This window comes from Aphelocoma coerulescens, chromosome 2, assembly GCF_041296385.1.
Source record: "Aphelocoma coerulescens isolate FSJ_1873_10779 chromosome 2, UR_Acoe_1.0, whole genome shotgun sequence".
NCBI lineage: Eukaryota > Metazoa > Chordata > Aves > Passeriformes > Corvidae > Aphelocoma > Aphelocoma coerulescens.
The window spans coordinates 98,801,995-98,814,229 of record NC_091015.1 but is presented as its reverse complement, the minus strand read 5'-3'; the positions used below and the strand labels follow the sequence as shown (position 1 = coordinate 98,814,229).

At 44.1% G+C, this 12,235-nt stretch overlaps 1 protein-coding gene across 8 annotated transcripts in view; it reads right to left on the bottom strand.

Moving 5' to 3' along the window:
• Nucleotides 1-11,035, bottom strand: part of FHOD3 (formin homology 2 domain containing 3) — a 378,731-nt gene extending 367,696 nt beyond the window's left edge. For 6 of the 8 annotated variants that reach the window (XM_069004132.1, XM_069004133.1, XM_069004135.1 and 3 more), the window contains exon 1: nucleotides 10,505-11,034. In XM_069004132.1, coding sequence (XP_068860233.1) covers nucleotides 10,505-10,669 — 165 coding nt within the window. In that variant the 5' untranslated portion in view covers nucleotides 10,670-11,034. Of the gene's footprint in view, nucleotides 1-10,504 lie in introns of all 8 variants that reach the window. The other 2 variants (XM_069004140.1, XM_069004136.1) reach the window with 1 other exon arrangement.
• Between the last annotated feature and the right edge of the window lie 1,200 nt (nucleotides 11,036-12,235).

The following is a 12,235-nucleotide window of genomic DNA, read 5'->3' as shown; positions in this document are numbered from 1 at the left end:
AATGTAATACTCTTGCTGGGTTTTTAATCTTCAGGAGTCACATTTTCAGGCTCTTCCCATCCAACTATACAGACTTTAAAAAATTTTTTGAAAAAAGAACCTTGCTGTGTAACAGACAGCATCAGACTTCAGACCTATAGGATCTAATGCTTTGAGGCTATCACAACAAAAAAAAGGTGACACCCCAATGCAATCACTTATTCTCTAGGATATAGTTAAATGAGTCATCGAACAGTAAAGGCTTTCATACACTAAAACTATGGCTGAATACTAATCAACAATGTGAGGAAGAGTACGGCTGTGTTCCATTACCACCTTCCCAGGACCATTAATCTTTTTTGATACAGCCTCTGAAAAGTAGCCTAAACAGTATCCTCTTCATCTTTATACAAACGACCATTAGGAAATACTTCCTTCAAACCCCTTGATGAGAGAGAGAAAAAGACTACAAGGAACATGTGCCTATTCTGAGGATTTTCAAGCTAAATGCACATATAAATTATGGGTACATCTAACTAGCAAAGAAAGAATTCTGTATCTTGAGATAATTCTCTCCATTATAACAAGCTTCCAGGTTTCAAACTTACTAAAGGTGGTCATTTCTCCAAAGGGCACATTTTTGAGTGTTGATCACATCTCTTTAGCAAACTGAAATGAAGGCACCAAAAAAACCCAAATTCAGAGTCTCTGAATAATAAGTTCAGAAACTCAACGACATGGGCAAACCCTAGGCTTAACATAAATTCACATTCATAACTGGTGGCTTTTTCATCCACATTTCAAAACTAAGCAAAAAAAAAAAAAAATCCATTAAGAAGACAGAAAATGTAAAGGCATAATTCAGCAGCATCCAAACTGAGAAACCCATCTTAAGTCGCAGAAAGTATACTTCTTTAACTTCTGAAAGATGAGGATTTTCTTCCACCACTTTCCCCCACAACTCTCAGCTTCGTCAGAAAAATTACTTTTTTCTTCCCAGACAAAGCTCAGTCCAGAAGAAGTGTAACTACAGTAATGCACACATAAGGCAGAGTAACATCCAGTAAACCCACCATACAGTAGCTGAAACACTACTGCAGACAAACTGACTTTTTAATTAGGCTAAAACAAACAACAATTGAAATCAGCATCTAAACAAGATCACTTTACTGTCTACGAGGCAAGTATAATAAATCTAAGTGCATTACTTCCAGTAATTCAAGCTCATTTCTGTGCAAAAATAAAGGGGACAAAACCAAGCAAAAATAATGAGGAATATTGTAGTAGAAAACGAAAGCTGTACATAAGACACTACAGGAATGATCAGCTCACAGGCAAACAAAACTGTGGATACCAAACCCAGAAGAGATGCATTTCTTTCTGCCTTCTATAGTCACAGACAAAACCACCTCATGTATTATAATCAAACCAGAACAAAAAAATTCACAGTAAGACGAGAGTCCTTTAACTGTGACCAGCAACGATCACTGCAATACATTAATCATTTTGAATGCTAATGCAGGATAAATCAGTCATGTCTGTCTGAAATAAAATACCATGTTTCATTTATACACTGCTTTTCCACTTGTGAATGAAGCCTGCCTGCCTTACTTGTAGTCACTGGCGTTACAGGCCGCTTGCATTTATAACTGAAGCTTGAATCAATTAGTACCATGGTAGAGTACTTGAAAAAGAATGATGAAAACGCTAAAAGAACACATGTAGAGACTGAAAAGCACAAACTGTAATTTAGCAGCACCTTTTCTTCCTCAGGAACAGAGCTTTTTAAAAAACACCCATTTTCAAATCACATTACAATTTCCTATAAAGATGCCTAAAGGAAGGAGTTTGATGAAGTATGCCTCATGAGGGGGACTTCAGAAACTCAGAAAGCCTTAGGACCAGCACAGTTTCATCCAGACATTCATGAATCTGCATCTCCTTGGCACTCATCACTATCAAGCTTCCCAGTCCTTGCACCCTTTTGAAAGTGACCAACTTTAAAAAAAATAAGTACACCCAAACCAAAACACAAAGAAAATCCTGCAGATTCACTTACTATTTATAGACAATAGTCAGACAAAGAGGTCCTTCCTGCCTATGAGGCAGGGCAGCACAGGCGAACCTCACAATTTCAGGAATCTGAAACAGGTATCCTTAATTCTCTGCCTGGCAAACCTGGAAGGGTCTTCCCTAACAGAGACACCTAGGCCTCCTATAAAGAGGGCAAAGGACTCAAGATTTTCACAAGCCAAGTCCTTCACAATGCTAGAGCTGAAGGGGAAAATAACAACCCTTTGTGTGTGGAGTCAAAGGTCATGCTCCAGGGCCAGATGCTGCAGAATGGTAATAAACAGAGCATAGATATGTAGTTTTTTCAAATTCTTCACTTCCCATAAAATGCCAAGTCTTTCCAAGTACTAGAAGTCTATTTATGTCTGCCCCATAGCTAGAATGGGTTCATCACCGGCAGCTGGAGAAAACTCTTAACTTTTATTCCACACTGACAAAAAACAGGCACAAGTCCCCATTTGGCATTTCACTAGGACAGATGAGATTCCTGTTGGTTTCCTGATTGCATACTCCACTTTTCTTTCCTTGCAAGCCTTGCAGTAATGAAGTAAGAAAGCAGACACAATGTGCTTTTTCAACTATGCCTTTACCTGGCATATGACCCCTTAGATAAGCAACCTGGCTGGCAGAGCTTTGAGAGCTGCAAATGCCTTCTTTGCCAGCCCTCAAATAATGCCAGGTGGTTCACACTGAACATGCAGAGAAACCCCACCAGACAGAGTCCAGGGACTTCATCTTCTCCTTGCCGGGAACACAACCATCAAAAAAACCCTAAACACAAAATCAACAGGCATCTCACCAGCAGCCAGAGCAGCTGCTTTACCTCTGATGCTGCTACTTGTGACCGCAATCGTATATTTACAATTCTAAAGAAAACACTTATTTTCTCAATTTCACTTACAAAGGCTGAAGGGCTCATTAGTAAATCTGAAGCAACTAGCTTCAAGGAACAGCACTGAAACAGCCCTCATTTTTATTTTTTAACCAATATCAAAGTTACTTAAAATTATATTTTTAACTGGCATAGTCTGTAGCTTCTAAAAGAAAAGACAACACAGAAACCAAGATGAAGGTAAACTTTCTTTCTTTCCTAAATAGGGAAATAGAAGCTATCTGTAAGTACATTTTATTCCAATATAATCACACATGCTGTGTACAAGAGGAAAAGTGTATTGGTTTATCTGTATCACTAGAGTTAAAGCAATACAACTGCACGAGATACAGCTTACTACTTCTGCAGCTGATGAACACAAAGCTTCAAGCTGTACACAATCCCCCACTACACCATGTAATCACACATACCTGACTTTACTTTGTATTACAACTTGTTTATTTACGCAGCTTCTTCTTATCATCCTAATATCAAGAGTTTGTTAGTAAACACAAGACAACACTGTCCAAGTTTCATTTTTAGAAGTATATGTGCTTTGTCATAAAAGCCCCACTAGAACTACAACTAAAAGACAAAGCTGCTTTTTCAGTCACCCCATCCTTTCTGTTCAGCCTAACGATCACTACCATGTAAAATGATGACCAATATGACCAAAAGATTAATAATAATACATTGCCCATGTTTAACGATAGCAACTAGGCATGAAGGACCAAAATTAGCAATTTTGCAGGTCTTTCTGGAATAAAATAAATAAATGTCCTCCTCACAAAATAGATAGAGGGTCAGTTGAGAAGTGTGACTTCCAAAGTCAAGTAGTCATACTGAAAGTAAAGGAAAAGGTCTCTAAGCTTTTTTTTTTACATTTCTTTTTATTATTTTAAAGCATCCTTAAAATGCTGGGAATGACAGAATTACTTCCTTTTAACTGTTCGGAATTGGAAACTGCAATGTATTTTTGTTGTACATACGTGTTAAGCTGATTACATGGACAGTGAACTTTCAAATTTTGTTCACCTTTACTTCAACAGTTCCATATGCCAGATGGCTGCAGATGTTTCTAGGTAGCTGGGCCTACTAGAAAGCTCACTGCCTACTATTGTCCCAACTTGTTCCACTGCTAAAAATATGTAACAACATTCCTTGCTGTCTTATTAATAACTGTAGTACAATATAAAGTTAATATAACACAATCCAGGTTGTGTGGAAAGTGATGACAGACGTTTAAGTAGCTGGCACTCTTTCCTCTGAGCTGGTAATGAAGTAGTATCTTAGCACATGGGTACAGCCTACTGAAACAGCACTTACCAAAGGAGCTGTATAGCCCCAGCCCAGACCACTTGGGGTCACTGAAAAATACAAAACACCTTTTGAAAGAGTAGAGGTACCAACCTGTCCTGGCTGAATTCCAGACAGAGAAGTGGACTGCAAAACCAAGCAGGGTTGTCATAAGTGATAATGTGATGGATGGGTGAGTTACAGCCCAGCTGCCTTGCATATATTTGCACAAAGGTTGTAATGCTCATTGTCACAACCCAGTGAGTGAGATCAGACAGAAGGAAAAGGGACTGTCATTTACACCCTAATTACTGGAGAGGTAGGATGGCTGTGGACGCACTAGGAAGAGAAAACTCTTCTTAAACATCGTGAGAACTTTTGTTCTTATTTAGAACAACACAGGAAGAAGAGGAGATTGCAATATGCCAAGTCCCACATCTCTGACTGTTCCTTCACCAACATAGATATGAACTGCAGTCATCTTAAGTTTCTTGCTCAGTGAATCCACTAGTAATCTTCACACAAGAAGAATTTGGATGAAATGCGGTATCTACAAACTGGTTTTGAGAGAAAACATCAAAATTTGCAAAACTTGCAAGTACGAGATTTGTCGTAGGATAACACCAAGGTTGGACTTCTTCCTAATTACCACCTTTCTTTGATTAAGAACCTCCAGGAAACACAGGGTGATGCGAGTTTCCAGAGGCTGCATTTGACCAATCTTTGATTTAAAAATTAACTGGAATTCTAAGAACTACCAGCACACTCACTATTATTCTTGACACGGAGCTCCACGAAGACTCTTGAGCTGTGATCAGCCAAACTGAGTGACTTGCAAGAGAGGTGTCAAAGTCAGGAATCTCTGGGATAGATCTGTGCTCTTGTTTTTACAACACAGCTTTTAAGCCTAGATCAAACAACTGAACTGAACTACAACTTGTCCAAACCGTAACTTGTCAGAAGAACCTTGCAAGAACTTCAAAGGCATCTTACCTTAAACTGCCAGAGGTAAAGCCCAGCATTTGACAATTACTTTGTTCTACAGGTATTTCTTCTCCTTTGAAGGCCCACACGGCAGAAGACAGTACACTGCTGGAGACTGAGAAGCTTTTCACAGTTGCGCTTTAGGGCGGGTGTTTATACTCCCCCAAAAAAGTGTGCTTCACACAGGACTCTGATGCAGCTTGTGCTGTCAAGTCAGGAGACAGAGCAGTATCCTACCCTCCTCTGCCCTCATAAATAATTGCCTATAAAATTCAAGCACACACGACTGCTACAGGGTCAATCTCTTGAAGCACAGGAATTTGTCAGCTCCAGAAATACTTGACTAGGGGAGGAATACTTTGGAAACCTGTTGGAAACAACCATTGTGTTAAATCCCCTCTTCTCTCAAAGGATGAAAAAAGGCTGATGTCCACTTGCCTCAGGGAGAACATGAAAGACCTATGTGTCTTGACAGCCCTCAACTAAAACATTTCCCAGTCCTCAGCAGCGACACTTGCAGAAGATATCAGCCAGTTTCCCCTAAGTGTGGGTTCATTTTCCCTAGTTTCCATCTTATATTCTTCAGGTCCTATTAATGACATAATGATTAACCCAAAAATGCTCTCTTTGGAGAACAGCTGCTCTATTTACCAGTACCTCCATCAGGATCCAAACCGTACTTTCTTCTTTTTATGTCTAGCCTCTATGGACCAACACATTATTACTTAATGCCAAGGAAACCCAGGGAAGAGGAGCCAGCTGGTAGGTTTACTGCTCTCAGAAAACCTGACACCGCTGCCAGGATATAGCCTGGCACAGAGTTCAATGCCAGAGCTGAGCTCCATGCCAGGACACAACCAGTGGAACAACCCCTGCTATCAGTTTACATCACACCATGCCTCAGAGTGAGCCCTGGCTTTAATGCAGGACTAAATCACAGCAGCTGAAGACAGAAATGTGGATGGCTTCTTTATGAATGAAACTCTTCAATCCCTCTAGCGCTCACCGGATTTATTTGCTTATACCACTGTTTTCTGAATTACACTGTTCCTAATTACAAACTCTTGGAACGGATTTAAACAGTAGTTGTCTCCAGTTTTCTCAGAGGGAGCAGGAGGTCAAAACAATTATCCTTATGACACTATAACTCTCCACCATCACCACCAGTATACCATATGCATGGAAAGGGGTTTTTTTGTTGTTTCCCATTGTTACACAAAGTATATAAATTATGTTTTCTTGATAAATTAGGCAGCGTGATGCCCTATATTATTGTAGAGATGTATTTCTTACAGAGCTGCCCCAACACTGAAGACTACTGTGGCATGTGAAAACAGACTATGGCAACATACTTTGCATGCTGTAATTATGTGAATAAGTTATAATGAAGAAGATCTCTAAAAAAAGCACACCACTTGACATCGGCCATGTATATATAGCTGCTCTCCTGAGCGACCCTATGTCAGCAAGTCATAAGTATCAAGTAACTCAAAGCAATTCAAAACCAACAAACCCAATGTACCAAATTAGATTCAAAGAGCATTACTGGCACTGGGCCTGAGCCACAAATTTAGACCCAGTTTTAATTTTCCCAAGGTTCACAGAAATGGGCAAAAGGGACATCTGAAATCAGAGTCCAAACTAGATCCAGTTCTACTTCATACAACAAACAGTAAGAGTGACTTAAAATCCTCATAAACAATAAAAGCCAAATTCAAAATGGCACCTTAGGCAGCCAAATCTATATAGCCAACCCACAAAAGCTCTGCAACGTGGCGTAGTAACTCAGCAAGAATTTGTAGATGTGACTAAAAATATTGTAACAGAATTTATGGTAGTTCATTGCATCGTCAGCTAGGATGGTGTGTTATCATCTGGAACCAAATCACTCACAACCACGGAGGATAGCTGAAACAAGCATTCCTGATGGCAGTGCCCTGCCCCATGAGGCTCAGTGTGCACACGAGACAGAACTGAGCACAACCCAATGAACAGCAAGCTGCTGTATCCAGAGATATGTAGAGAAAGGTATGTGCACAGAGAGAAGCAGGGAAAAAAAGATGAGGGAGAAGGATATAATTCGGCACCCAATTCCAAGTGAAAGGAAGATTGCAGACACTCTTCTTAGCAGTTTTCCCTATCAACCAGCTTAGGTGCTCCACATTATTCAGGGTGGTTAAAGACCATCCCAGACATTATTCTTGGAACTCAGTTTCTTAACTTCCCTGTGAACCTCCATAAGGATCTAAAAACATTGCTGCTCAGAAGACAATTTGGAGATCTAGACTCAAGTAAAATTGTAAGTTTAAAGAAAAAAAGCAGTAAAAACAACTTGTGAAATTAAGCTGTACTTTCGAAGAACTAGATTGAAGAAATCCTGCCCTTTGGAGTCAAGCTAGAACATCTGCTGGTTGCAAAAAAGCTACTAATGACATACTACGACAGGTCTTAATGTCAAAGCATTTTTCGTTTACTTTTTAAATGGTTTTCTTAATAATTGTCTGAAATGTTTAACTTACAATGATTTGCAATATACAAGCTGTTTTACTAACTACAAAAATACCACTGTCACCACACTGTCGTCATTACCAATTTCAAGACAGCAATGGCGAAATCTGACCCCACTGAAGTGAGCTGGATTCCTGCTACTGACTTCATCCTCTCAAGTACATCCCACAGCAGCACATCATCTACAAGATGTGCAAATCATCCAGTGATGTGAAGGCAACAAGTTGGCAGCTCTGTTCAGAGAGTAAGTGAATGTTCATCTAAGTCAAGAGATGGCAACTTAAAACGTGCTGGATAAAAACCTAGAACTGATCATTCAAACCTGCTAGCAAAAAGGCCAACAGTTTATAAGACTTCAGAAATTATTTAGACATTGGTGTTCCTATGCATTTCATCACCATCATAGAAAGGCTTGGGTTGGAAGAGACCTTAAAGTTCCATCTCTCCTGCCATGGGCAGGGACACCATCTGAGTTAGAAACTCCTAGGTCTGTTTCAAGATATTTTGCACTGGTCACCGTGATGATACTAAATAGACCATCAATCCATTAGCTCACTAATTTTCAAAGTAATAAATCAATCAAACCTCAGATGTGTCAATGTGAACCGACACCTGAATTTCAACCTATGCTCTGCTTTGACAGCTGCATTCCTCTGGGATCACAGAGTCTGCCCTGATCTCTGGGTGAAATGGAGCAAAATTCTTCTCATTAGTCAACTAATGTGGTGATCTTCTACTGACCAGTGAATACAGTCTTGAGGAAAAGCTGCAGAAAGAATATGCCCGCCTCCCAAAAAGAAAACAGAAGAAAGCAACACAGATCAGTTTATTCTACAGAATTACGGGCACAAAGATGTAATGCCAAACACAGAAATGCTGCCCTAATTGCAAGTGCAAACAAGGAAATATGCTTTCCTTATAATGAATAAAGGTAAACAAGTCTAATCTTCAGGTTTTTTTTTCCTTGTACAAGCCAAGAGATAGCCAAGAGACATAATTAAGGAGCTCTAGAAAGAGGCAGTGGCTCTGCAAACACAAAGGTAACTGTAACCATGTAAGCAGATTTCAATGAGCCTGCCTACACCCTCACAACAGAAACAAAATATTTGGAAGAGCCAGAACCTCAGATTAACAAATCACTGGGCCAGGACTTGCCTCTAGCAGAGCAGCTATCTTTCAATAGCTGGCTTTACAGCACCTCTAGGAACACAGGCCATCTCTCACCCAAAGTTTGCAAGTCCACTTTCCAAACATTAATTAAACTTGAGAAACGCAGCATGTAGAAAGACTGGGCAGGAGTTAAGCATATAAAAGTGGTCATGGATTTTGGACGGCTCCTAAAACACTAAACCAAGGTGGTGGTGGTGTTACTATATAAAGTTATAAAAAATTGCCAGGAAAAGTATTCAAAGCAAAGCAAAACATAAGGCAGTGAAAATGAGGTTGAATTAACGCTAAATCCAGATTTTAAACTATCTATTTACTTCATCAGGTGTCAGAATCCATCCTGCCTTTCTTTTAATTAGCTGTAACTCCAAAAAAAAAAAAAAGCCTCCCTTGAAAACAATGGGACCACTCTCTGAATTGGGGACAACTGAGCCCATGAAAACAGAATTGACCCAGCACACCAAGAGCTTCCAAAGTTTTTGTGCTTTAGGCAGAGCTCTGTTCACTGGATGCTGTATCCTTGGAAACTATTATGCAAGGAAGCCGTTCTACAAATGCAAAACTTCTGTCTGCTACATGAGCTTTTCTCTGAAATACTTTTATGGGGTTTTGGATATCCTTAAATCTAAGGGGACACACAGCCCTTTGTCATCTTCCCGCAGGCTCCCATGAGCATAATACAACAAGTGATGTTAAGAGAGTATTTTCCTCCCACTTCATCACAGAGCAAATAAAAGTTTTACAACTTTTACTTTGTAGGAAAAAAAAAAAAAGTGGGCATTTTTTCCTTTCTTCTTTGGTGCACTCTGCAGAACGAATGTGCAGATACGAGATAATAATGAAAGGACATTATTATTATGTCAATCAATGGCACTGCTTTGAAAACTAAAAATTCAAGGCTAATGCTCGGGTGCCTAACTTCAAGGGCAGAGCTACAGATGCCAGCACATGTATTAGAAGAAGCATGCAAGAAGAGATAGGTAAGACTTGACAAGGGCCATGCTGCAGTTCTTCGCAAGAGGGACTAACAGCACCGATTGTTTCAAGGGCAGCAGACACTGCTATTTTTACCAAAGCCCCGGCTGGAACTGCCTGGCTCATTAAACCTCCCCACGGCAAAGCCCGGGTCCTGCCGGCGCGGCCGTGCTCGGCGCAGCCCGGCTGGCCCGACACACCACCTTACCGCAGTATCCCCAGGTACCCAGGCAACGCTAGCGAAGGACAGGCACCGAGTACCTGATATCCAACTTGGGCTTTGGTTTGATGAGGTTTTTCTTCTCCTGGGGAAAGCGTGAGGCAGCTACAGCTAAAGCAGAGACTGTAGCTGCCCTTGAGGGCGTTTGGGAACACAGGAGAGCAGCAGACGGAACCCCTCCGCCGTCTCCCGGGGCCTCTCCCCAGGACTTAGGGACACGCCGATACTGCCGGGACGAGGAATAGCGCCGGCGGGGGCACGGGAGCCGGCGGGGCAGCCCCACCGCCGGGCGCGGAGCCCGGGCTGCCGCCCCGCAGGGGCCGGGGGCCGCCCGCCGGCCTCTGCTCCCCGCTGCCGGGCTCTTGCGGGGAGGCCGCTGCCCTTCGCCCGGCGCCCCCCCGCCCTCACAGCCCCCTGCCCTCCCCCGGTACCTTCTGCGGGGCGCGGAGGAGGCGGTGCACCCCGGCCAGCTGGGTGGCGAGCGGGATGTCCTCCCGGAAGGTGTACAGCGGCGGCCGGGTGGGCTCGGGGAAGTTGGTGCTGTTGAAGGGGTCGGTGTCATCCAGCAGCTGCACCCGGCACACCAGCGTGGCCATGGCGCATCCATCCACCGCCGCGGCCGGGCGCGGGCGGGGAGCGGCACCCCGAAGTCACCGGCACCGAGGTGCTGCCTGCGCGCCCGCCGCCGGCTGCGAGCGGCACTCCCTTCCCCGGCGCAGGCTGGCCGGCAGCCTCTCCCCCCGGCTCCCCGAGCGAGCGCCGGCCGCCTCACAGCCGCCGCGCCTCGGGGAGGCGGCCCATGGCCCCTTCCCCGCCGGGATCCACGAGTGCGAGCGCGCTTCAGGCCGAGAGAGGAGGAGGCGGCGCCGGAGCCGCGGGACGCGGGCAGAGCGGCGGCGGCAGCAGCAGCAGCTCCCCCATTCCCGGCCGCTGCGCGCCGAGCGGGCAGCGGGAATGCCGCGGCCGGCACGGGCACCCGCCAGCCGCGCGCAGGACCGGCAGCGCCCCCGCGTGGCCGCGCGGCGCCGCCCCTCCTCCCCCGACCCGAGGAGACCTCCCCGCGCCCGGCGCGGGAACGGAGAACGGCCGGGATATCCCCCGCCTCCGCCGCCGGGCCCGCGAGAGAGACACAGGGACTGAGAGGGAGTGAGGGAGAGCGGGCCCGCCAGCCGCGCCCTCTGCACCACCCTTGGCTCCCGGCAAAAGGGCGCGTGTACTGAGCTCGGTCTCGCTGTCACAAATATCCCAGATGTCCCAAATCTTCAGTGTAATATTTACTCCGTTCCAAACAGAAGCTTTAAATAATACCTAAAAAAAAAAAAAAAAAGTTTTAGAAACTGACCTGAAACCTGGGTATTCGACGCAAGATTGTTTTTCAGTATTTGTACAAAATCCTTTCTGCCATTAGGGTTATGCACCCCAGAGCACAGGGCCTGGGCAGACTTCCCACCCCACACAGGAGACTGCCTGTCTTTGCATCTTGGTTCTCTCTTGCCTTAGGCCTGCTCTTTCCTTCTTTCAGGGGAAAGTGGGCACAAAGTGCCAAGCCCCAGAGCACTTTGTGCTCTTCGAGGTGAATCTGCGCTCTGTTACCCTGTCTGCAACCTCATCGCTGGGCATTCAGGATGCACACCCTGGTCTTCACTCTTGGGGGCCCGGGGTGCAGGAAAAGAGCCATGAAATAAGTCACAGGTGAAATACAGAGAATGAAGGGTCTCACTGTCCTGGGGGATTGGCTGTATTTGAAAAGGCTGAGCATCGGCCCAAGGGGATGCACCGTGCTTTAAAGCCGTGGCTCATAACCTTGCATCCTTCACAGACTGGGCTGTGGGGCAAGACCTGTAGCGCTGTGAGAACTGGGGGATTTACCACAGAAATGTGTCTTAGGCAAGAAAGTATGACCTGCAGACCATAGTGTTTGCATGAAGCAACAGTTTCCTCCCAAAAGGATTACTGGCTCGGGAGTATTTGTCAGAACTGAGGTGAAAGGGGATTTCTGTCCACATGTGTTCTGTCCTTCTCTTCCTGTTGTGAGACTAACTTGTCATGATTCAGCCTTGCCAGCAGTTACACATATTTTCAGAAAAGAGAAGTTGTATGTGGTGAAATCCTCATTGCGATTTTTGCATCTAATTAAATTTCCTATTTTACAAAGACATCTA